The 27,998-nt window shown below is 43.0% G+C and overlaps 1 protein-coding gene and 1 non-coding gene across 2 annotated transcripts; one reads left to right on the forward strand and one right to left on the reverse strand.

Annotated features, from left to right (window-relative positions):
• Positions 1–36: 36 nt before the first annotated feature.
• Positions 37–27,998, reverse strand: LOC136865197 (UDP-glycosyltransferase UGT5). Its single transcript, XM_067142392.2, has 5 exons — positions 27,942–27,998; positions 14,667–15,491; positions 5,948–6,170; positions 612–831; positions 37–380 (listed from the first exon to the last, which is right to left on the reverse strand). Exons 2-5 carry the CDS (start codon positions 15,489–15,491, stop codon positions 83–85), a joined length of 1,566 nt encoding a protein of 521 aa, XP_066998493.2. The 5' UTR covers positions 27,942–27,998; the 3' UTR covers positions 37–82.
• Positions 5,339–5,457, forward strand: LOC136859467 (5S ribosomal RNA). The gene has a single exon (XR_010859030.2). It is a non-coding gene; the product is annotated as a 5S ribosomal RNA (ribosomal RNA).

Genomic DNA, 27,998 nt, shown 5'->3' on the forward strand with positions numbered 1-27,998 from the left:
AACACAAATTTTGCACATGCTTACGCAACTGAATAATTCTGTCAGATTTAAATTTACTTTTATCATATTTACTCATAACAGCTTACTCTCTCTTTTTACTTTCCATTCTTACCTTCGATACTTTCCCAAATAATATAAATGTTAACAACATTCTTATAGAAAACCAGAGCGTAGCTATGACAATACCAACACCCAACAATAATACTAGCAGAACGTCCAACAATAGATACTGATACAAAGGCATATCAACAGCTGCCGATCGGAGATGCGGAGCGCCGCCATGTCTAATGATATACTCAGTCCAGAAGATGGCGGTCTCCATCGCCGAGTGAGGTCTGTCCCGGAATAGTTGAGACAGGTGTTTTGCCTTCTCCTGGTAGCTGTGAACAGCAATATGCAATTAATTATTTTCGGTCATTTAACCATAATTGTTTACATATTGGTTAACATTGCATCAAATGGTCCATAAAACTCACGAGTTGTGAACATCTATTTTATATACTTTCGGTAAACCTCTTAAAGGTTTGTACGTTCTGAGTATGAGTTAATGTGTGATGATGATGATGAAGAAGATATTAGTATTGTTATTATTAACATGAATGATGCGGTACCTGTGGTCGTTCAGTACGGTGTCGAGTGCCTTTGAAAACGTTTCCTCGTTTATTTCGTCATAGTCCAGCTTGAGCGCCATTCCCGTGTGTGCAAGACTCTTGATATTTTGATACTGGTCCGCGAAAAGAGGAATTCCTAGTAGAGGTACTCCTGTGTAGACAGCTTCTTGTGAGCCCATCAGTCCACCGTGAGAGATGAATAGTCGTACGTTGGGATGACCTGAAAGATAGCACATGCAATTTAGAGTCGAATAGAGTACTAGTGTGAACATGCTTCTTTGAATTCAGTCTTAAATACGAAAGCTTCACTTTTCTTCAGAAATGTTCCAATATCGCGATCTTAGTGCAATATCTACGAATTCGTTTATTCCAGGCTCGATTGTCTGGTAGATATTCTCTTTGTAACGTGGCTCGATCGGCCCTGTAAATTTAGCCAGTGAAGTAATATAAGCCTATACAGATATTTGTTTTATGTCGCACCGACTCAGATAGTTCTTATGGAGACGATGGGATGGGGAGGGGCTTGGACGGGGAAGAAAGTGACCGTGGCTTTGATTAAGGTACAAGCCCAGCATTTTCATTGTGTGAAAATGGTAAACCACGAAAATTTATCTTCAGGGACGGCGGCAGTGGGCTTCGAACCCGCAATCTTCCGACTGCAAGCTAACGGCTACTCGCCTCGTACCGCGCAACCAACTCCCTGGTTAACTTATACATGAGATAGTAATTAAGACCCTAAAGGAAAAAATTACTATAATATTAAGCACATCAATCTTAAGGATACGTTATATGACCTACTGTTACAAAAAGAAGTTACCGTTCTGATTGTGTCGCACACAATAGTTTAAGGCAAAGGCATATTTACTTCTTGTTCCTTAATTTATGTTGCTTCGAAGGTCATTCATGGTAAGGTAACGAGTTCTTTCCCATGCGCATTTTTCCTGATTCATATACGTTCATGTAAATAAACACAATGAGAGGTCTTATTATAATAAACATTGAATTACGCTTTCAACATTATTGTGGATCAGTGGTAGATTGTCCGCTTACATATCGTGGGTTCAAACCGATAGACGAAGTCGGATTTTCGAAGAGCGGAAAATAGCCCATTCGTTACTCTATGTCGTACAATATAGGCAGGTTGCAGATTTCTGTCGATATATTCTGTGTTTTCGCGATCAAATTCATTAAGGCTCAGACATAGAAACCGAAGAGAGATTTTACTCCGTCATCAGCTAGAGTAAAATTGAACTTCGAAATTGACTTGCAGATAGCCTAGGTGGCAACAAATTAAAATGCCTGCATACGGTAGTGGAGGCCATACGATTATTATTATTATTATTATTATTATTATTATTATTATTATTATTATTATTATTATTATTATTATTATTATTCCGAGGTTACCGTGACTCACAGAGGGATAAAAAAGCGTGAGGGGTGAATGGGTGGACAAGTAATTAACAAGAGTAGAACTTAACACAACGAAATTCGAAATGATATTTCCTTCCTCCTTTTATTTTAAAATTTGATAGATAGAAGATTTGTAATAAATAAGTTAAACAGAATAACAATGAGGTCGTCAATTCCGATAACAACAGCGGACTATACGTCCGAAAATATACGCGATAATATACAAGGGATGAGCATTATAGCTCTGAACAGGTACAGTATTTTATAAGAGCACGTTTCCTACACTCACTTGCATAGCCTAGGAGTCTGAGCTCCAAAAGTTAATATAGTCCAGCCTCTCAGAGGCATACATTTCTTACGGCGCACAAGGTTATACCTGACAATCTTCAAATTAGGTATTTACAGTCACGTAGCCCTGGTTTGGGCTTATCTTCTGCTCAACAGTTTTATAACTTACTGTTCCTAAAAGGAACTTCACACTACAAACTATTATCTATTAACAGGGACAAGATTGCCCATACTACCTGGTATTAGTGTAAAACGAAAAGGTTATACGTGATCGGCCACATACTAAAGGATAGGAGGCTAAACTCTTGCCCTCTTTACAGAAATGGTTAAAAACTCTAAGTGGGCTTATGACCCAATGATACAAGGACTAAGCCTATTCTGCAGAGGGGTGACTAAATAATAAACATTAAATGCCGAAATAGTGTTAAGAAATGTTGAGGTTTAGAAATCTTAGTCACCCCATTCCAGTTTGAATGAGAATCGACAGAGGATAATCACTCTTGTTCCCTTAATTTACATGTTTCCCAGTAAAGAATAGAACGGAGTCCTCAGACTTGACGAAACTCTACATTTAAACCAAAAAAATTGGAACTTTAGTAAATAAAAGAGGTTTGAAACCTTTCCCTCAAGCTATCTGCCGGAGCTATCACATGTTATGAAAATTCTACCTTGCTTTGCTGGGTCTTCGAAACGCTGCCCGCGGTCCATGTCCCCAAAGAACACGCTGCACTGAATTAACTGGTGCAAGAAGAAAGACAATACGGCCCTAAAGAGGCCAGCTTTTATAGTATTTTTGAAGTGAAGATTCCAAAACTCTTTACTGACAGCCTGGATTCCTGTACACACTCCCTATTATAATTGGTTAGATAAACCACACAATTCTGATAGGTTGATTGATATTGGAGAAGGAACCAGCAGAAGTGTTGACAACTTTGATACAATACCAATAACGGACCATTTATATTGGTATTATAAATTTACTCATTCGGAACAAATATTACAGATTCCCTATGGGAATCAACATCTGTATTAACTTTGATACATGAAGAAAGGCAATCTTCGAAAACTAAGGATAGCCAGTAGTTGAAATAAATTTTCCCTTAAGAATTAATTATCGTTGATCCCGCCAGAGGGGGCACTTAAATCGATGGTGGAGAATTCTCACAGTTGAAAACCAAACTATTTAGTACTACATCAGTTCAAGTTAGACTAGATAGATGGCCTTATAGAAGGGTCGAAGTTTAACTGGCTGGGGGAGGTGTACCCCTGGTACAATTATTATTATTGAGTGTTGGTCACTAGCCTTTCTTGTCTCATTTCGGGTTCAAGTCTCCTAAATACGTGTGAAACGTTTTCCTGACAAAGTAGGGGCGGAACATCTTTCTGCTGGACCTCCTACGCTCCGTATCTTTTTTGAAATACTTGAAAGGCGTATACATCAATTGGCTTCAGTAGCGTGACGGACTTCATACCGTGACATATCGTGACGCCTGGGCACACGCTCGGACATTATATTACTGATCCGAGCAAACTCAGGCCAAATATATTATTATTATAATACTATTACAATATATCTACGGAGAGAGTTCCATATTGAAATTGTAAATTGTTGTTTAGCAGCTCTATCCTACGTCAGTCGGCACTTCCATGATCTTCACGATATCATATCTCCAGTTGTGCTTTAAACTCTGCTGCTGCTGACGTAGTCGATCATATGTTTAAAGACAAAACCAAACGATTATAGTGTTCTCTACTTAGTTTCCTCTGCAAGAGTACTGCGAAAGTAACAGTTCAATTGGTCATTTGTAAAATCACATGAGTCACACAAAATAAGTTTTGGGGAAATATAGAAGGGAACTATCTACAGTTAACAAATTTTATGTTAGTTTTGTGAATTTTACATTGGATTCCCATAAACCAGTATGGTTGTTACAAAAGCATTGTCTTGATTATCTCATTTCATATATATTTATATGAAATGGCGGAAAAATATCCAAACACTATGAAATAAGGAATGTAGAATATGGAAATTTCGGCAATATATTTGTCGATTAAAGGTACAAGACTTCAGGTTAATATCCGCGCCAGAAAAGCCATCGCAAATGTGCCTGCTGGTCCATTATTAAGCGGTGTAATCGCTTGACTTTGAAAGCAGGCATGCATTATGTCATACAGGTGCGGGATGTCAGCTTGTGGGATGGAGTTCCATACCTGTTGCACTTGATCGGTCAATACAGGGTCGGTTAATGCCGGTTGTGGATGCCGCTGGAGTTTTCGTCCAAGGATATCATATACGTGCCCGATTGGGGAAAGATCGGGATATCGAACAGGCCAAGGCACATGTCGACACTCTGTGGAGCACGTTGGGTTACAACAGCGGCATGGGGGCGTGCATAGTCCTGTTGGATAACACCCCCGGTAATGCTGTTGATGAATGCAGCACAACAGGTCGAATCACCAGACGGAAGTATCAGCAGTCAGGGGGCACGGGATAACCACGAGAGTGATCCTGCTGTCATAGGAAATTGCTTCTTAGACCAGAACTCCCGGTGTAGGTCCAGTGTGTCGACGCTGGAGTCAAATGGAATTTTTTCCGCCCTGCAAAAATCCATCTACATCCCCAGTGTTCGAAACCACGATCTTAGGATCCGGAGGCCTACACTGTACCACTGATGAAAAGCCATTCCATGAATTAAAGTATAAATAAATAAATTGTTATAGAGGAGCTCTATCATACGTCAACCGGTACTTCCACGATCTCCACGATATCACATCTCCAGTTGTCCTTTAAACTGTGCTGCTGCTGCTGCTGCTGCTGCTGCTGCTGCTGCTGCTGACGTAGTCGACCATTTGTTTAAAGAAGTAATTTGTTTAAGAAGTAATCTCAGATAGCTCACAATAAGGTGCTGATAATATAAATTGCTTTGAACCTCAAAACTACATGGCCATCAAATTAAAATATTTAACCCTATAAGTGTTAGTCCTAACATAGCAGTTTTATTTTTCTAATCGTACTATAGCACACGGCCAACGGCCATACCATGTTCAATACACCGGTTTTCGTCTGATCGCCGTAGTTAAGCAACATTGGGCGTGGTCAGTACTTGGATAGGCGACCGCTTGGGAACACCACGTGCCGTTGGCTCAGTTCCAAGGGGCTGCCTGCCCGAGGCGGTAAAGGCGTGCTCACTTCGCCCAGAAGGACGTGGGTTCGAATCCCCGTTAGGAAGTCATAAAATTTAAGAAACGAGATTTCCACTTTCGGGCGTGCACATGGCTCTGAGGTTCACTCAGCCGACACCAAAAATGACCACTAGGTTAATTCCTGGGGACCGGGCGTAGAGCTAACCTCTCTACCCCTTCAAGTGCAGATGTTACTGATGGTGGAAGCCTTTACCTTCCACCCCTCCAAGGGCCTTCATAGCCTGTACGGAGATGACTTTGCTTACAATAGCACACGGATCAACATTCCCTCTGACTTACAAATTAACATATCACTAAAGCACAAATCTAATTTAGTGAACTCCGTTCGAGTATAATCTCTCGTTGTGTTTTCATCGTGTTTTCCCCTACTATCTTAAAATACCAGTAAATCAATTTTATTTTATTTTCAAAATTATTGCAAGTACACGTACTGAGTATGTCCAGTTGTGGCAGCCAGGTAGAAGTCTTGATGTTCTGTGGCAGATCTGAAATAGCAGCACCATCTATTTTCCAAATAACTCTTTGCGGTACCTTCCTGAAGGCTTCAACAAAGGCGTGGAGTTTATCTTTGGGAAGAGTTTCGCCTTTAACAAGTGACCCGAAACTGAAATAAATCGCACCATGTTCAGCTCCGTTCAAAAAATTCTCTATATCCTGAAATTGGAAAAAAAAATTATTTAGGAAAATGCAACTCATAATACATGTTTCCTCTTTTGTAATAGTGCAATAGATTTAAACATAAATTTAAGAGACATGATACTGTATAGGCTTTTGGGCTTATCCCGTGTCAAGGAAACAAGGTGAAATTCTTTCGTTTTGCAGAGAACTGTGCACTGCGTCATCAGAAGAAAATCTAGACTGTCCACGAGAAAGGCTTCTTAAATAATGCCTCTTTAAATTTAGACCTTATAATAGAAGTGGAAATGGTATTAACGTGTAAGTTTAAAGAGTCATTATTTAAGAAGCCTTTCTCGTGGACAGTCGAGATTTTCTTCTGATGACGCAGAGCACAGTTCTCTGGGAACTTGGGAAAATTCTTGATACGGCATAAGCTCAAAAGCCTATACAGTATCATGTCTATAAGTACGGGCCGTGAAAGCATCCATGGCAACATAAATTGTTGACATGGATGGAAGAAGGGCTTAAGTCACGTTGTGGCGTTATTCGGTAAATTGCATATATACGTTCCTTGGAGGCTCTTCTAGATACTACCTAAATGGCTTATCGGTAGTGTCAATAGATGGCGTGTGATGTGCTATATTGAGTTGCGCCGTTCTTCCAAATATTACTCATGTCCGACTTAAAATACGCTCCAATGCTGACTTAGGGCGAGCCAGCAATCATCACTCATCAGACTCGAAACAGCTGACGCAGGAGTAATGTCAGGAGGAGAAATATCTGATATTTCAGCAGATGACAGTGAATATTTACCAAATGAAACCTCAGATGATTCGGATACTAAATCCTTACTATCAGAATGATCTGCCGTTCTCAGCCCACTGTCATTTGCAACACCACAAACAAAAGGACTTCAGTTTTCAATTCCAAAGTATGTCATATTATGTCACTCTCCTGAAGGAACTGTATCAGGAAGCCAGAATTATAATATTACGTTTCATGACAAGTTTCAGTTATTGAAGGATATATGGTCTGTAAGATAATTTGGATAGCTTTCCAGTCCCTCGTGTAGGTATTGAACCTGGAAAATTAAAAGTTGTTAAAGATTTAGTAAGCTTTGTACGCGCAGGTGCACGTGCATGGTTTGAAAATATTTTCCGGAGAGATGAATCTGTGGGAGTAGGAAATTCTCCATATAGTGACTTCCCTAATAATATGTTGTGCCCTGTCAAATGTTCTAACCTGTAAAACTTGTCTACATGCTTCCAACAATGTAAAAAAACATTAATTCAATGAAAATGTTTCTTGAAAATGGAATAAGGGCGTAACTCCAAAATACAAAATTGACAACAAACCAAAAAAATGTATAAATATTTTTGATGTATATATTATGAAATAATCAAGAATGTAGTTGAGTATAATATACCACAATTTTGTATTTCTGAGAAAAGTGTTTGATGTTGCAATTCTTTAAACTCATTTATCTCAAAAGAGTGTTTTTTGAGTTACGCCCTTCTTCCATCCATGTCTTCAATTTAAGAGCTTTGTGAAAAAAGGAGGTTACTCTTAATCATAATCAATTTCATTTACCTTGACTTACAAATGTTGCTTAAATCTGAAAATATCCTTCAGTAATGGAAATGAATGTAAAAAACTAGTATACATATTTACGTGTTTGTTATTTACCTTTTTACCAAACTATGTCATGAGAAATTATTGGCATCCTGATAAAAATTAAGGTTAGCTTACTCTATTTTTTATCCCATACATAAATCCAAATATTGGACCTAAGTTTACAGAGTCGAATCACATTATTATGACCACCGGCAAGAAATGCCATCTGCAGCGGGTAGCCCATAACATATGCTTTGTGACGTGGGCTGATGAAGCGAATATATAATGTGACGGATAGGCTGGCTGCACACATTGCACTTCCTGCTGTCATGAGTCAAGGAATCAATGGACACCGAATTACAAAAGGGGTTTCGGGCCAACAGAGGCAGCATTTCTGAAGTGGGGATGTTTGTGAGCTATTCGCGTGTCTCTGTCTTAAATGTGGACAAATAGCACAATTGGGAATAGCAGTCGTGGGAACTGTGGAGCTCCACGCACCATTGATGTCCGAGCTGAACGTCGACTACGACGGTGAGTGAAGGCCAACCGGCAGGCTAAGTGGAACTGCTCACAAGTTAAATGAACCAGGGGGCATCCAGGAACGCTTCTACCGCAACAGTTCAGCGAGCCCTTCTACGAGTGGGGCTCCCGATTAGACGAGTGGCTGTATCCGTGGTAACATAGGTGCATCGACGTAAACGACTGGAATTTGCTCGACAGTATATCGACTGGACCGTTGCTGATTGGTGACGGTTAGCCTTCTCCGATGAGTCACGTTTTCAGCTGCATAGAATGGATGGAAGTCTGTGTGTACGGTGAGAAATATTGGAGAACTAACACCCTGTAGCCATTGCTGGAGGAACACAAGTTGATGGGGGCAGTGTTAAGGTCTGGGGAAGGTTCTCGTGGTATTAGCTAGGTCCATCATCCCTGCAGAAGGCACTTTTGATCGTTTTTTGTTATGAATCAATCCTCTGCGATCACATCCACCTAAATATGATGATTGTCCTTCCTAGGGAGGTAGAAATCTTCCAGCGCTATAATGCGCCTTGCCACACGGCCAGAAGTGTCCACACGCGGCTGGAAGAGCACGATCAAGACACTCAAACAGTTCTGACCTCTAACACTATCGAACATCTGTGGCACCGCCTCGATCGTCATGTTCGCCGTCTGTCTCCTCCACGACGCACCATTCAATAGTTGTGGAACACAATGCAGACACAATGGCTCCAGATAGCCGTGGAGATTTATCAGTACCTGATATAGTGACAGTCATCACGTCTATCTGCTGCCTGTGCTGCGAAGGTCGGTTACTTTGGAACTACCAGGTGGTCATAACAATGTGATTCGACTGTGTATGTTTGGGCAAGGGCAAGGTATGAAAGGGTTATAATTTCCATGGATCAAGAATATATTTAATTTCCTCTTTGATAGACACACTGAAAAATGATGTATATAAATTTCTCCACTACACGGAAAGGCATAGAATCATGGATATGTTTTTGGGCATAGAAGACGAGAGAGTCCGCCTCTGTGGTGTAGTAGTTAGTGTGATTAGCTACCACCCCCGGAGGCACGGGTTCGATTCCCGGCTCTGCCACGAAATTTGAAAAGTGGTACGAGGGCTGGAACGGGGTTAACTCAGCCTCAACAGGTCAACTGAGTAGAGGTGGGTTCCATTCCCACCTCAGCCATCCTAGTAGTTTTCCGTTGTTTCCCACTTCTCCAGGCAAATTCCGGGATGGTACCTAACTTAAGGCCACGGCCGCTTCTTTCCTTCTTCCTTGTCTATCCATTCCAATCTTCCCATTCCTCCCCCCAGCAAGGCCCCTGTTCAGCATAGCAGGTGAGGCCACCTAGGCGAGGTACTGGTCATCCTCCCCAGTTGTATCCCGACCCAGAGTCTAAAGCTCCAGGACACTACCCTTGAGGCGGTAGAGCTGGGATCCCTCGCTGAGTCCGAGGGAAAAACCGACCATGTAGAGATTCTTTGGTTGTTCCCCTTAGTGGCCTATTATGACATGCAAGGGGTACAGGGTACAACAATATGGCAGCTGATAAAGCATGCAATGCCACAAAATGGCTCCACCTATCAAGAGCTGTGACTTAGTCGAAACGCCAGTCAAAGACAGTGGCTACTCGTTTAAAAGACGGTGCTATTTTTACCTTCTATACAGGGTGAAGCGTAATTCGCGCACTCGGGCGTCGCAGCGCGACTCCTCACATGCCAGCAATAAAAAAAATGTCTCTTACAAAATTTCGTCTTGCGAGTATATCCGGTAGAAAACGGACTTTGAGGAGTAGCAATCTGGCAACACTGGAACCATATGTAGGGTAACTACCGCTGTCAGCACGTACGCGTCGTGCCGTACAGTTGGTGCAATGGGTAGAGTTTTTGGTTGGCATGCAGGAGGTCGATGGTTCGATCCTGGGTTGAGGAGCATTTTTTATTTGCTAATTTCCATCTGACATTCATCATCATCTGTTTACCCTCCAGGTTCGGTTTTTCCCTCGGACTTAGCGAGGGATCCCACCTCTACCGCCTCAAGGGCAGTGTCCTGGAGCTTCAGACTCTTGGTCGGGGGATACAACTGGGGAGTATGACCAGTACCTCGCCCAGGCGGCCTCACCTGCTATGCTGAACAGGGGCCTTGTGGAGGGATGGGAAGATTGGAAGGGACAGGCAAGGAAGAGGGAAGGAAGCGGCCGTGGCCTTAAGTTAGGTACCATCCCGGCATTCGCCTGGAGGAGAAGTGGGAAACCACGGAAAACCACTTCCAGGATGGCTGAGGTGGGAATCGAACCCACCTCTACTCAGTTGACCTCCCGAGGCTGAGTGGACCCCGTTCCAGCCCTCGTACCACGTTTCAAATTTCGTGGCAGAGCCGGGAATCGAACCCGGGCCTCCGGGGGTGGCAGCTAATCACGCTAACCACTACACCACAGAGGCGGACCCCATCTGACATTACCTACTGTAATACAGTAAGACACCGTTTCTGAGGTCACATGTCTACATTTACAACATTTTGTAACGCTGAAACAACAAATACCTGGTTAGACTAATAAGAAACAGACAGCTGAAACAAACAGGTTTCACATCTAGTAGATGAAGTGGTGCGAATAAATTCACGCCCACGACGTGGAAAGGGCGCCTTTCAAAGCTGACCAATGAAAACGATTGTTCGTCCATTTCTAGGATCGTAGTATGTAAGAGCAAATGGTTTCTAGAGGACCCGCTGCAATCGCTGTTGACGATTAAGATGCCAGATACCATACCACCTGGACTACATTTACGAAAGAAAAAACATACGCCTCAACTCAGGATAGACCACTCGACCTCCTGCATGCTAACCCAAAAATCTATCCACTGCACCAACTGTACAGTACGACTAACTTCTGCTGACAGAGGTAGTTACCCTACATGTGGTTACAGTGTTGCCAGATTGTTACTCTTCAACGTCGTTTATCTGCCGGATATACTCGCAAGACGAAATTTTGTAAGAGACATTTTTTTATTGCTGGCATGTGAGGAGTCGCGCTGCGACGCCCGAGTGCGCGAATTACGCTTCATCTTGTATACCGGGTGGTCCACCAGCCCCTTGCGATCCAGTTTCATGCATCCATTCACATTTACTACAATTCTGAAAGACATCGGTTCCTCTCCCTAAACCGGAGCAATATAACGAAATTAATTTTTACGGGATAGAAGACAGCAGGAATCGTGAGCGCCACTATTAATTCATTGTGGGTACCTCGAATGAACTCGTAAAATGAGTGCAGAACTTGCACTTTAAACAGGATGTGGACGCACAGACTGGGAGCAGTGTATTGTGTAGGCTGGGAAGTGGGCGCCGTAGGTCAAGTGTCCCGATAGCTCACATGGCAAGTGGGCGAGGAGGTCTGTGATAATGGACAGTGTTCGATGTAGGAAGTTCGAATCCCACATACGATTCTTTTAAGGTAACCGGGTAGTGTGGAATGACAAAAAATAGCATTTTTCGTTTTTAGGTTCAAAACAATCTCCATTCTTTTCCGATTACAACAATATATAACACATGGGTATAGAAACCATATTTGGTCATTATTGACATTTTAATGCATCCAAGCATACGTCAATTACGTGTAAAGACACGCCCTCTTTTTGTTTTCCGGGAATATTTCTTGTTCTACATCATGTAACTGAAATCGGGAAAGTTTGTTATCTTGGGAGATTCTTCTGTTCATCACATTGGCTGGCCTGAGCACGCATTAACAATCGTCAGTCGTTTTACAGCCTATCTAATGTTTATGTTAACCTGATGTTTACATTGTGATTGTGCTCGTATTCAAACTTCCACCTACAGTAATTTTTTTAAAAACACAATTGTTGATCGGTAATGTACCTTTTTCTCAAGAACTAAAAACTGTACAATCCTGAAGTTTCTACCATATATTGTGCGAGTACCAGTACAGAGCCTTAGAAAAATCGCCTTGAAACCGTTAGTAGTTATTGAGATATGTTATGAAGTATAACTAAAAAATGCCATTACAAAATGCTCAAAACGTTTGCTCGATTTGATTTTTGTTTAAAAATCAACCATCAAGCCCATCAATATGAATCTGCTACATGCTATTAAACACACACTTGCAAGTTCATACTCCAATACTCAAGGTTCTAAGTCTTCTGAATCACAAGAAAATGGTACAAATATAAAGCAGCCCATTTTTCAAATTTAACCGCACGCCACTGCTCGTGGTTTTTTCAATCATCACGAAATTTAACTGATGTATACCCTAGAGTTATTGTAACAATTATTCAAAATATCATAAATATAGCTTTTCGTAGATATTTAAGATTTATTGGGAACTAACGTTTACACTACCCGGTTCCCTTAATAGACAGTTGCCTGGGATGTGGTAAGGTTGCGTACTTGATAGCTTCCAAGGACTGATTTGTTTTTTTGACCCTGTAAAACGCCGTATGTATCGTTGCATTGGGTATGGTGCTGGGTCGGACGAGGATGAAGAGATGGTCTTCTATGGTCAGTTAGCTATGTCGTACATGTTCCAAGCTTCGTAGACCAAAGTCTACTTATCTATGGAGAAGCTAGGGAGTCTGCCCCTTTGAAACGATAACAACATGCAATGGCAGGTTAAGTATGTAGCTGCGCGAACTCCTCTTCTTCGAAGTTTATTCACTGCCTCGAGATGTATTCCAGCGATGAGTATGGGGATATGCTATTTATCTATGGAGAAGCTAGATAGAATGCATATCAGGCACAGCGCCTGTACCAAGAATGCTATCCGGATAGACGACAACCGACGGGCATAGCATTTCGGAGTGTGGGAAGACGCCTGAGGGATACTGCATCCCTGGGAAGGACACGGCCTGTTCGAGATCATCCCGTGACGTATGCTGACAGTGAAGAGGTCGGGTTTGATGCTTTCCGGCGTAACCCACATACTAGCACACGGGCCATTGCACAGGAGACGAAAATCAGCCAGGCGTCTGTTATGCGGGTATTGCATACCCACCCGTTTCACCCGTATCATCTGCACTTGCACCAGGAGCTCTATGTTCATGATTTCGATGCCCGGGTGGCGTACTGTCAATGGATGCTATAGCATGTGGACACTGATCCTGCTTCTCTATCGACTCTCATATTTACGGACGAAGCACGATTTCACAACAATGGAACTGTTAATCGCCATAATATGCATTACTGGAGTATGGATAATCCCCATTGGGTGCGACGGACAGCTTTTCAGATACAGTGGGGCGTGAATGTATGGTTTGGAATCATGGGTGATCATTTCATCGGTTCCCATTTCTTTGAGGACCATTTGACCAGCCTATGCTATCTGCGGTATCTCCAAGATGAACTACCACTGTATCTGGAACATGTGCCACACCTTGACCGCTGCAGTATGTGGTTTCAACATAATGGATATTCACAGCACAAGGCGGGGGTCGCCCGGGACCATCTCCATGCGACGTATCCTGATAAATGGATAGGAAGGGGAGGACCTGTCCCCTGGCCTACCAGATCACCCGATCTTACGCCCCTGGACTTTTTTTCTGTGGGGCCATGTAAAGCAACTGGTTCGAGCAGGTGCTGCGCTAAACGATGTAACTGAAGTTTTGTCACATGCTCCCTATTCTCGATCAACCCAGCTCCATACCAACGGCCCTTTTCAGGGCCAAATAAACAAATCAGTATGTGAAAAATACCGGTATTAAGTATACAACTTTGCCACATTCCAGGCAACTGGCTTAAAAACCTACTTGCATGGGACTTGAACCTTCTAACCTATGACCACTTCAACTATCACACATCCTACCGCGTGCTAGCCATGTGAGCTACTGCAACACTTGACCTACGGTGCCCACTTACCAGCTTAAACAGTACCGTGTTCCCGGTCTGTGCATCCACTTCTTCTTTTGAAGTACGTGTTCTGCGTATCTGTACTCGTTTTACGGGTTAATTCGAGGTACCCATATAGTGGCGCCCACGAGTACTGCTGTCTTCTAGCCCGTTAATACACATCTCGTTATGTTACCCCGGTTCAAGGAGAGGGACCGATGTCTTTCAGAATTGTAGTAAATGTGAAGGGAAGCATAAAACTGGATCACAAGGGGCTGGTGGACCACCCGGTATAGAAGGCAGATTTCTGGGACACGGTAATAACGTGAGGGAGATGGCAATGACTTGGTGTAGGTAGATGACGAACACAGGTTGCCTGGTTACCACGGTGTTGGTTTTCTGTCCATTCAAGATTGTCAGCATAAATTGATGACGCTATCTCCAGATAGACCTCAGCCCCAAAACATATCCATGTTAAAATGCTTTGTGTTATAGGGTATCATGAGTCAGAAATAATACTTGACTTAATGCTTGGAAGAAGACTAAAAAATAAACTAATAATAGGTATAGGTACCTTAGGCAATTTTTTAGGCTGAGGAATGTGCAGTCCACCCACTTCCACGAAGGCAGGTACAGCTGGTCTGGGCTGGTTGATGCTGAAGTGACTATTCACGAATACGAGACTTGTTCTTCTGGTCAGTTCCAAGAGCGCAGGCATATCTGGACCAAAATACTCTCGGAGGAGTTTGTCAGTGCGGAGATTTCCCAAGATATATTCTGTCCCCGAAGTGAACGCATGAAACAACATGTTAGTCAGTCTGTCAGTAAAAGACATTTGTGGCCTGTACGAGAGAAAATAATTTGGAATGTACGAAGGATTATCTGGATTTCCTACGGCAGCGTTGGCCCATGGAGTTGAAACGCTTGATATCATTCCGATGATAGGGATATTAAACTTATAAGAAAATCCATAACTGCAGTCAATAGCATATATTTCTGTTATTATAACATCAAACTTTTCTTTAGTCTTCATCATATTCTGCATCACAGGGTGGTCCAGGACAATTTTACAGTAATCTAAGTTAGTATTCCACATGAAGTCCATTAATTTCAGATGCCCGAAACTGCGAACTGTGTCTACTGTGAAGTTGTTAACTAAACGTGGAAGAGAGCCTTCTAGACTGAGATCGGTGTAGTTAGGGAGTTTCTTCTTTTGTGGGAAGTGACTCACAACAGTCACGTCATGTCCTTTGGCTGCAAGGCCCTTCAAGAGTGCTTCGAACATAACAAAATGACTTCTTCCATTGTAATGAAATAGACCTAGAATACGCGCAGCATCCGATTCTGTGGCTGTAAGCGCCAGGACAATCGCGCAGAAGAGAATACAGCATCGCCCCATCTGAAAATAAATAGTTTATTTACCTGCACGTATTTTTTTACTTATTTATCAATCAAAAGTAGTACAAAACAACTGTAGTTTGAACTTATTTTTCACAAATAAAAAATGTCTCTTTCTTCTCTATCCCTCACACTTCTGGCTATACGTGCCTCCGCGAAAAGGAAATGTGTACACCTGAGTTTAGTCAGTGTCGGCTGTAAATTATGAAAAGACTTCAAACAGGATAACAAGCATTTTAAATTGTGGATGTTTAATGTAAGTGAAGAAGCAAATGGCTTTTTTAGATTAGAAAACAGAAGGACACAGAGAAAGAGAGAGAGAGAGAGAGAGAGAGAGAGAGAGAAAAATTTGGAAACCATAAATGTTAACATCTTCACAGGAATGTATGAAATTGCATAGCTCTTAACGTTACCGTAGAAACGCGATTGGGAAGTTACAATACGTCTTTCCTCATGTGAAGAGTGGGTTAGGGAATGTTCGTTCTAATGGCATTCACAAACAAGTTGGGGAGTTTTCATTATGATGGTAGGCCCACTTGCCTACTGCCAGTCTCATTCGAGTTGGGCAGATTTCATTATAATGGTGGACACTCACCCACACCTGCCTTTTTGCATCCTAAGAAACATTGTCGTGATGGTTTTTCTAACTGAAATCAATAAAGATTATTGCAATAACATCAGTAGGAATGTCGTGGTTAAAAGCAATACTATCATATGAGATACTCGATCAAATGAAAAACCGCAAATATTCTTGCTTTTTATTTATTTATTTATTTATTTATTTATTTATTTATTTATTTATTTATTTATTTTAATTAATTTATTTATTTCTTGTTACTTCCTTGAAGGAATCGCAGTTCAATCCATTGACTGGTCGGCTTGGTATGCAGACGCCTCGGAATGTCTGCGTCATTGTTGAGAGTGTGTCTCAGGATGCTTCAAGGCTTCGGACTTACTTTTAACGAACAATACTACGCTGCCGATCTAACAGTCCAAAATTCCATAACTGGAAGGACCAGGCCGCAGTCAGCCGTGAACACTCCTCTGCCATTATTCAGTTAAGTGTGCACACTGCTAATTCGAATCAGCACCTCAGATTAAGGATCGAATACTATGAACCAGTGTGTTACATACCAGTTGTATTATAAAATTCACGAACCAGAGGAATGAGATAGCTAAAGAAGAAGTTTATCTAACTCCCCAGTTACGTCCCGACAATATCCAAACAGCCTGTTATACCTGATACGCAGCAGTAATCCCACCTTTCGGGCATGAGTGGCAGCAGAAGAGACAAAGCATTTCACAAAAAAGGATTGTCAGTGTAATGTTACTGTTGATCAATTTTATGAACCACTCAGTGTTTTTTTCCGACTCTGTGATATAAGGGCAACTAATGTAAAGGGAATCCTCCTTCCTTTCATAACTCTCTCTTATTCTTCAAGCAATCGTTCCTTAATGATTTTTTCTCATTTTCTAATCATCTTCACAATTTTCCTTATCGATATGGACTGATGACCATGCGTTTTAAACCTTAAGAAAACATGACAAAAATCATCACGAGTTAATACCATTGAACAACATTCGCACGTCAGCAACGTTCGGTGGTGATATGGACTAAGCAGCAAAATTCTAAATTCTTCTAAATTCATTAATTTCCTTATCATAGTCCCCACTCCCGTGGTTGGGTAGAATAATACCCACAGCATCCTCTGCTCGTCGTAAAGGGCACCCCAGGGTCTCTGAACATGGGAACGTGGGTTGGAGACCACGGGGCCCCTACCTGAGTCCTGGCATTTCTTCCGCTTACCTGTGCCAGGCTCCTCACTTTCACCTATCCTATCCAAACTCTTTTGACCAATTTTTGTTCTTTTCTGACCCCAACAGTGTTACGCATGGAGGTCTAGGGAGTATTTCTTTTCCACGCCCTTCAATCAATCAATCAATCAATCAATCAATCAATCAATCAATCAATCAATCAATCAATCAATCAATCAATCAATCAATCAATCAATCAATCAATCAATCAATCAATCAATCAATCAATCAATCAATCAATCAATCAATCCTAATTTGGGTTTAGAGCAGTCGCCAAGGTGGCATATTCCCTATCTGTTGTTTTCCTAGCCTTTTCTTAAATGATTGGAAAGAAATAGGAAATTAATTGAACATTTTCCTTGGTAAGTTATTCCAAGTCCGCCTCTGTGGTGTAGTGGTTAGTGTGATCAGCTGCCACTCGCGAAGACCCGGGTTCGATTCCCGGCTCTGCCACAAAATTTTAAATGTGGTACGAAGGCTCGAACGGGGTTCACTCAGCCTCGGGAGGTCAAATGAGTAGAGGGTGGTTCTATTCCCTCTTCAGCCATCCTCGAAGCGGTTTCGCGTGATTTCCAACTTCTCCTCCAGGAAATGCCGGGATGGTACCTAATTTAAGGACACGGCCGCTTCCATCCCTCTTCCTTTTCTATCCCTGCCAATCTTCCCATCCCCCACAAGGCCCCGGTTCAGCATAGCAGGTGAGGCCACCTAGGCGAGGTACTGGTTATCCTTGCCAGTTGTATCCCCGACCCAGAGTTTCACACTCCAGGACACTGTTCTTGAGGCGGTAGAGGTGGGATCCCTCGCTGAGTCCGAGGGTAAAGCCAGTCCTGGAGGTTAAACATGATTATGAAGAAGAGAAGTTTTTTTTTTTTTTTTTTTTTGCTAGGGGCTTTACGTCGCACCGACACAGATAGGTCTTATGGCGACGATGGGATAGGAAAGGCCTAGGAGTTGGAAGGAAGCGGCCGTGGCCTTAATTAAGGTACAGCCCCAGCATTTGCCTGGTGTGAAAATGGGAAACCACGGAAAACCATCTTCAGGGCTACCGATAGTGGGATTCGAACCTACTATCTCCCGGATGCAAGCTCACAGCCGCGCGCCTCTACGCGCACGGCCAACTCGCCCGGTAGAAGAGAAGTTATTCCAATCCCTGACTTCCCTTCGTATAAACGATTATTTGCCCCAATTCGTCCTCTTGAATTCCAAATTTATCTTCATGGCCGTTCGTGGATCTTTGTCTTTCTTAGGCCGATACCTTTATTTTTCTAAGTGTGGGGCCCTTTCCATTTTTCCACTCTGATTAGAGTTGTATAGAGGATGGTTGCCTAGTGTTCCCAAAACACCGACAACATTTAGTATGTTGTGCGGGATGGCGGACTGTTCGGTTTTCAAGAAGGAGCCCCTGTCCGGAAATGTACGGTTTGGGTGCTGGAGATCGTCGAAATCTGAGAACGGTTGTGACAATTATTGTTCCGATTTGGTGTCTTTATACGGAAGTATAATCTGTGTACTGTGGATAGACGATTTCAGCCTAATAACATTCTTGTGCATGCGGTACATTTCTCCACAGAGACCCTGGTGCGCCTTCCGCTGCGTTACTTGTGTACTGTAGTCTGCTAGTGCAGTAACTTTGTTAACAGCAGTGCGACATGTACATGCAAGCACAGAAATGGTGTCCCGACGTAAACAATCAACACTGCCCCGCTCCAGTACCGAAAGGAGGTGAGGGAGTGAAGGGGTCGTGTCGAAGGCCACTCCAGTACCGAAAAAGATGGGAGGGAATGAACGGGTAGTGCTGAAGGCACAGTGTGTGAATGGTGCCCATTTCAGTCACAACAGTCTTGTAGCGGGCTGGCTAGCTGCAGCAATGAGTTAAGCGTGGAGGTGGGGGTATACCATGCTTTGTTTATACCGGGACACCATTTCTGTGCTCGCATGTACCAGTACACAGTTGCGCAAATGACCGACATCGTGCTTGCATACGGCAAAGCGTATTGCAATGTTAGAGCTGCTGCAAGTTTGTGTGCGAACGTTTTCCAAAGAGATGTACCCCAGCATCACTCCACGTTCGCGACTATTGAGAGACGACTAACAGAAGACGGACAGTTCCACGTAGGTACTTTCTGCCTGAGGTGTGTCCATTGTAAAGTAGTGGCAATTTTTGCTGGTTTCTTTTGAATACGTACTATCCCCATTCTACTCTTTGTCCTCTATTACGTGCCAAAACGTGATTCGGGTCGACCACGCTCGACTCGAACACTACACTTTAAGGAGGACGTTCTGACAATGTTCGAACAGGACCCATCCACCAGCACTCGGCAAATGGCACAGGCACTGCACACAGGTAAAAGTGCCGTGTGGCGTGTTGTCCGTGAACAGCAGCTCCATCCATGCCATCGGCAGAAAGTCATGGCATTACGGGAAAAGGACTCCCCACGACGAGTGCAGTTTACGCAGTGGTATTTACAACAATGCATACTCCAGCCACAATTCCTTTTACTATAGACGGAGAATAAACTTGCACAACAAACATGTTTGGGTGGATGAAAATCCCCGTGCGCAGGTGATTCCAAATCACCAACACATGTTCGGTATTTTTTTTTTCTTTGCTAGGGGCTTTACGTCGCACCGACACAGATAGGTCTTATGGCGACGATGGGATAGAAAAGGCCTAGGAGTTGGAAGGAAGCGGCCGTGGCCTTAATTAAGGTACAGCCCCAGCATTTGCCTGGTGTGAAAATGGGAAACCACGGAAAACCATTTTCAGGGCTGCCGATAGTGGGATTCGAACCTACTATCTCCCGGATGCAAGCTCACAGCCGCGCGCCTCTACACGCACGGCCAACTCGCCCGGTCATGTTCGGTATTAACATGTGGGCTGGGATAATTGGTGACCGTATCATTGGACCATATGTACTCCCAAATAGACTAACAGGACAGATCTAGCTCACATTTAATAGAGATGTTTCGCCTACCCTATTGGATGAAGTGCCACCATATGTTCGACAGGTAATGTGGCTGCAACACGATGGAGCTCCAGCACACTTTTATGTACATGTGCGGAATCACCTCAACGTCGCATATTCAAATCGATGGATTGGAAGAGGTCGACCAGTTCCAAAACCAGCACGGTCGCCAGATTTGACACCTCTCGACTACTTTCTGTGGGGTAGCATGAAGAGTGTGGTATATGACACTCCTGTAACGTCAGTGCAGGGCCTTATCACTCGAGTCCATGGAGCGATTGAAATCCCTCAAGGACAACCGCACGTATTGGGTCATGTGCGTGAGGTTCAGCACCGCCGATGTAGGCTCGGCAATGACATAGGAGGTACAGAGTTAGAACCCCGTTTGAAATGAGCCGGATGTGCTACTCATGTTGAGTTTATTGAGAGCATGTGGAATGCACACCTATCTCACACTTCGATGCGCTACAGCGTCCAAGTTGTGCGTTTCTGGATATTGGTTCCTTCTTGAAATCCGATCAGTTTGCCTTCCCGCACAACATACTAAGCGTTGTCAGTGTGTTTCTGGACACCCTGTATTTCCTCTTAAAATAATCAATCACCTGTCTTATCATAGTCGCTACGGTAAAACTGAATAAGACATAAATGACCGAAAATTTGATTGTATATAAATTTAGTTATATAGTATTTATCGATAGGATCACTAATAACATAAATATATGAGAATTAAATTTTGGGCCACCGGGTTAGTTGGCCGTGCGGTGTGGGGGCGCGCGGCTGTGAGCTTGCATCCGGGAGATAGTGGGTTCGAATACCACTACCGGCAGCCTTGAAAATGGTTTTCCGTGGTTTCCCCATTTTCACACCAGGCAAATGCTGAGGCTATACCTTAATTAAGGCCACGGCCGCTTACTTCCAACTCCTAGTCCTTTCCTGTTGCATCGTCACCATAAGACCTATGTGTCGGTCCGACGTAAAGCCACTAGCAAAAGAAAATAAGGCCTTCCCCCTAAACTACCATTTCACTCAGTAGCCTTGATTGTAGTGGCTCATTCCCCGACTTTACATACCGATTTTCAACACATTCTCTTCAGCCGTTTCCTGGTGATGCGCGCACGTACGTACACAAATACATGCATACGTACAGACAGACAGACAGACAGACAGACAGACAGACAGACAGACAGACAGACAGACAGACAGACAGACAGACAGACAGACATGATGGAAAATTAAAAAGTGCATTTCCTTGTTACTGTGGACACAACTGATACAGAAATACCATTCTCTTTAAGTTCTGAGCAATGTACAGACAAAACTCTTGTATATATAGATGTAAAATGTACTAAAAATGAAGAGCACATCTTATAGATGATGGAGTACACATCCAGATCAAGAAATTATGGTATTTGTTTTCACATAACAGTTGATAAAGGGGTAGAGGCAAATACTGTCCACAAGCCTCGTAAAAGCTAGAAATATGAAAGAAAATGTACTGGAAACATGCGTTCAGATAAAAATACGAGACTAGCGCGTTAGTTCTAGTAGGACGTAAAAGCGACAGGTAACGAGTTGTTTGTATTATTATTTATAATAAATAATAATATTCGTTGGTTCCGTTCAAAGAACGAAAGTGTATGGGGTGTACGTTGAGCAGCTTCATGGAACTGGTCTCGTAGAAATTGCATAGCTGTCTCTTAAAGTGAAGTCCGTTTGGCCGACATCTATGCGTTAAACAGTTATGAGGTTTGTACAGCAGTAACATTAAGTTGCATGTTGAATATAAAAGTATTACCGTAGTAATTTATGTTTGTAATATATCGTAATCTTATTTTTATATTATTGTTGAGTGTAAGAGAAGGCCAGGAGCCCTAACTTCTCCATTAATAAAGACATGAAGTAATGTAGCAACACTTTGAAGACATACTTACAGTATATGAGCTGTGGAAGACACATTACATGTCTTCAGTTTCGAATGACAGTTTACAATAGTGTAAAGCAATAATAGTGCGATGATAACAAGAATAATTTGCACAATGAGCACATCGCATACAATCTAGTGTTTCACAAGTATCACAGTTACCACTGGCACTATTAAAACATAACTGTGTAGGAGTCATAAATAGAGCAGGTCCTTCATGTAGACATCTCCACTCGTAAAATACACACTCATCGCGGTAAGACCTATCTGTGCCGGTGCGACGTAAGGCAAATTTGTAAATAAAAGATAAAATACACACAGTTGATTAAGGTGCTGGAAGTAGAAGCGGGAATCTGGATATGAACAAGTGCTTTCACTTTCATGGAGTTATCCCTATGCTACATATTATAGTCCGATGCTAGGATGAGAGACATGTCTGTTTTACAGTATGCCTGACAACATTCATTCTTGTATGGACGAAAGGAATACATGTCAAGATTTTGAACGATGCCAGTACGTTTTCCAGGCACTTCTTCGCAATAATAGGTCTATTTTATCTTATGGAACCATGTCTATTACCATTACAATTATCACTCCACGAGTCAACAATCAGGGATATCTTTTCCTATTTTGATCGCTTGAGAAGTCGCGAATGTGCTATTTCGTTCATGAGCCATGATGATTTAAGGTAGATTTGGAAAGTGGGTAGGAAACTTTTTATAAGATTACCGTCTGGAAAAATATATTGGCATACTCTCATATGCATAAGTGCCAGCTCCAAGCCAACGTATGGCAGTGTGTGCTATGCTGGTATGTGAACTGTGAGCTTCATTATCAAATCGATACATTAAACAACTGGTGAGGCTGAAGTTTGTTTGAAATAACTAGATTCGTTACTTTTTCTTGGAAGGAGTCAGCATTAATTTGAAGGTCGACGTGTGTAGTTGAATAGCTACGCCCCACACGATGAGTAATTTTTCTGGGTACGATATTATTCCGTCGATTGAACTTCACAACCCAAGATTGCGACGTCATGGGTGGTGTACTTTAATTAACATTTCTTTTATTGTACGTAATGCAGTGTCCTGAATAAAATCACTAGCAGAAATGAGTTCCTTAAATTCGGCCTCTCTCTCTTACCTATTATCCGCACACTTTATCTTGCTGCATTTACACCCTATACTGCTAATAATAAGAGTTGGTGTCTGACATTTCTTAGAGGGAGGTCCGTTTACTGCCTGCCGAGGCGGGATAAAGGGAGTGGCTGTGTGGTTGCCATGGAAACGAGGGTGGGGCGACTGCGGTTGCCATGGAGATAACACTTCAGGGCAGCTCGTCTTGCTGGGAGTTGCCACACCTGTCAGTGTCTCTGATAAGAACCTGATTGTTTGTATAAGTGTGATCGCAAATGGGACGACACCGCCTGGCCAGGTAGTCTACAACAGATCACAGCGGCCAGAATGAAGGAGGGAACAAGTGAGCCGGAAGCGAGGGGTAAGAGTATGTAGAAAGGAATGGTGGAATGTGGCAACATCGTGAAATGGCACGTGCAGTGCTCCTCCCTCCAACCTTACCTGTCAGACACCAACTCTTACTATTAGCAGTATAGTGCTGAATCGGTCGACCTCAGCGATCTTCGAGATTCGTACTGGCAACCTTTGAAACACAAACTATGAATCGCTTAAGCATCGTTGTGCGACATCTGGCGTACACTTTACGTACTAGTACTGTTGTTGCTTACACAACAAAGCCAAAGTATAGAATTCATGCTAGGAACAAGGTTCGCATCGAGAAATGTTTTATAATGTTATATAATGTGTATGTGACATACTTGTTGGCTTAAGATGATAAAGGTTGAGAAATTTCATATCGATTGATCATATTCTCGATTCAATTCAGATTTCATTTTCATTCAGTTGGCAGCACCAGGCAGCACTATCAATACCGGGACAGCTCACTCCTTACTCCTCACCCCGTACACAAATGCACCAAGATAAAGTGTGCGGATAATACTTCTCTTAGTGAACAACCTGTTGTTCAACTCTCACCTAAATAATAATTGCATGAATTTTTCCGACTGCTTGGTTGAATGGTCAGTGTAGTGGTTTATGGTTTAGAGGCCTCCGGATTTGATTCCCGGCTGGGTCGAAGATTTTCACTTTGTCTGGTTAATGTCCTCTAGCTAAAGGGCTGTGTGTTTGCGTTCCTTTTATACCACGTCTTCATTTCCATACAACACATCACACTACAAACCACCACTGAAACATGCTACAGTGAATAGGCCTTCACCTCTCCGTAGAAATGGGCGAAATCCACACAGTGTGCTGTTCTCTGGTAATTGAGAAAAGGCTAGGAAGGAGAAATGTGTGGCTTCACAAACCATGTGCAGACATATGGTTTGTGCTCTTATCACGTTCCACTTTATCGTAATAAAACCAAACTCCATGGTGCAACAGCCACGAAGGGTCTTGGCCTACCAAGCGACCTCTGCTCAGCCCGAAGGCCTGCAGATTACGAGGTGCCGTGTGGTCAGCATGACGAGTCCTCTCGGACAATATTCTTGGCTTCCTAGACCGGGGCCGCCGTGTCACGGTCCGGTAGCTCCTCAATTGTAATCACGTAGGCTGAGTGGAACTCGAACCGGCCCTCTGATACAGGTAAAAATCCCTGACTTGGCCGGGAATCGAACCCGAGGCCTGCGGGTAAGAGGGAGGCACGCTACACCTTGACCGCGTGGCTGACGCTTTATCCTAATAGATGGCAGAAAAGCAGAAGTCTATTAGGTCGGGAAAACATAGCGTGTATCACCAGAGATGTTTCGGGCCTACACGTTGACAGCATGCAGAGTGGACTTCCGTCCACTCTTCCAAAATCCAACTATCTTTGCCAACTATGAATCCTTCATCCTGGGTTCCATCACTGATCAAGGATATGATTTCTCCATCTTGAGGAAAGAAGGCGATGCCTCAATCAAATTCGCTATGCAGACGCTTTATACTCAATGCGTGTGAAGTTTTGTTTGATGTCTGTGCCTAATAATGTCTTTATTTACCGTCCCCTCAATTACTGTAGATTTCAAGAGACGCCCATGTGACCAAAACTTCTGTCACTGGCAGGGTCTATTCTTATTGTTATATAATAATGAATCAGTTTATCGTCCAGGTTTGTTTTTACCCCGGATTCAGCGAGGTATCCCACCTCTACTGCCTCAGTGACAGTGTGCTGGAGCGTGAGACATTTGGTCGGGGATAAAACTGAGGAGGAGGACCAGTATCTCACCCAGGCGGCCGCACCTACTATCCTGAAGAGGGGCCTTGTGCAGGATGAGATAGGCAAGGAAGAGAGAAGGAAGCGGCCGTGGGCTTAAGTTAGGTACGATCCCGGCATTTGCCTGGAGAAAAGTGAGAAACTACAGAAAACTACTTCGGGGATGGATGAGGTGAGAATCGAACCCTCTTTACTCGGTTGACCTCACGAGGCTGAGTGGACCTTATTCCAGTCCTCCTGCCACTTTTCAAATTTCATGGTAGATCTGGGAATCAAACCTGGGCCTCCGCGAATGGCAGCTAAACACACTGACCACTACACCAGGAAGGTGGAGTATTATTATTATTATTATTATTATTATTATTATTATTATTATTATTAAAACACTCTTCAATTGCTGTAGATTTAAGAGATGTCGCAAAATTAGAAATTTTTCACTTTTTCACGTTTCGGAAATCAACTATGGTGTTGCGTTAGACATAGTAAAATCTCACCAACAAGTCAGAACCGAACTCTACCTAGGTGACAAAGGGGCAGAAACTGACTCCAGCACTCCACCACTGTTGTCTATATTCTATGTTTAACTGCGGTCTGCAGGTTTGGTACCTTACTGACATTTGCCAGTGGATGAAGGAAGACATCATAGAACAATAATTCTAGGAAGCTCAAAAATAAGGTTTTAATCCATTTTCTTACACAATTCTGTCACCAGTCGTAAATTCGTTTAGAACCAGGAACAGAACTGGGCTAACCAATGCACTAAGCACCAAACCAAGGCAGTGGATAAAGAAGCTGTTTGTTGGATCGTGTGTTATCTCCGCTATTTTCTTTTAATCTCTTGGCTCCCTAGCCCTCACTCGGTAGTACTCGGTTAACATCGTATATGGAGCTAGGAGCATTGAAATGTGAAATGCACTTTGATCTCGACTACTCGTGGTATTACTAAGGAGCTTTACTCTTGTCTTTGCTTTGCATGCTAGTTCTGATGGTAGCTTGTTTTCTTGTAGTTCATTTGAAGTGATCAAATGAAATTGATAGGGCCTAATCACTATGGCTGAAGCAACATCAGCCGCGTCACATGTGCCTCAAGAGCTCCGAACTCCTCGATAAGATACTCGTACAACCGTGCACAGCGAAGGCAGAAACATAATACAGTAGTCAAAGTGGCGGAATGCTGTGACTCTGAAAACATCACCGCATTTCGTTAAATTTGTCTCTATTACTTGTTTCTCTTTCCTTTTCTCTACATTGGTGTTGCATGGGTTAACTAAATATGTACGTATGAAGTAAATATTGTTCTCTCTGAGCTCAGTTTACTACTATTCACAATTTACGTAACTCTCTTTGGTTATCAGTACTGTAAAAATGAATGCCGGAGCAGCATTCTTCTCCCTTCCCTGAACCCCAACGAGCTAAACCCCGTTCCTCTTGAAGCCAGCACTCAACAAAACTTGTGCGTACAGCATTGCGAGTCCGGCTCCTTGGCTAAATGGTCAGCACAGTGACTTCGGTACAGAGGGCCGTGGATTCTCTTACCGGCCGGGCCGGGGTTTTTAATAACCATTGAATATTAAAAACCCCGTTGGCTCGGTGACGAGCAGCTTCCCATACACAGCAGATCACACCCGCTCTCGTCATTAGCAATATTGTGATATAATAATTTTCTTGTGGCTATCTCTAGCCGAGTGCAGCCCTTGTAAGGCAGACCCTCCGATGAGGGTGGGCGGCATCTCCCATGCGTAGTTAACTGCGTGTTATTGTGGAGAAGGATAGTGTTATGTGTGGTGTGTGAGTTGGAGGGATGTTGGGGACAGCACAAACACCCAGCCCCCGGGCCATTGGAATTAACCAATGAAGGTTAAAATCCCCGACCCGGCCGGGAATCGAACCCGGGACTCTCTGAACCGAAGGTACGCTGACCATTCAGCCAACGAGTCGGACTAACAATATTGCGATGTGTAACTGTGATTATTTATTTCCTTACAGTGAGATAGTTGTCCTAGAACTTGAAACTAAGTATCGTTTTGCATAATTCTTGAGTGAAACCCCATTAGAGTATGGCCATTTTTAAACCCCTGACGTTCGAACGGCATAGCTTTCCTATTTCCGCACAACACACTACTTAGAACAATCAGCTGAGAAAGTAGCTGAGTAGAGGTCATTTGTGTTTCATTTCCTTCGCTTGCATAGTGAGATCTGATTCTCAAACCAGCGAAGAAGCCTGATATATTCAGGCACCAATAATAAGAACAGGTTGTGGCAGGGTGATAATAGCAGAAAGTTAACATCACCAGCTCCTCACCAAGACGGCCGCGGTTTGAATCCCGGTCAGTGCCTAGTCTGCAGGATTTTTGAAATGTAAAATCACTGTATGGGTACGTACAACAGATTCGATAGAAGATGAACGCGTGAATCCAGATAAGAGTCACGGTGAAGCAATATACTGACGAACCATAGAAATAAACTTCATTGTACTTACTTCTCAGACACTCCTGCTGTACCCACGAGCGCTGTACCACAGGCAAGCACAACCTCG

Source organism: Anabrus simplex, chromosome 1 (assembly GCF_040414725.1).
Source record: "Anabrus simplex isolate iqAnaSimp1 chromosome 1, ASM4041472v1, whole genome shotgun sequence".
Taxonomy (NCBI): domain Eukaryota; kingdom Metazoa; phylum Arthropoda; class Insecta; order Orthoptera; family Tettigoniidae; genus Anabrus; species Anabrus simplex.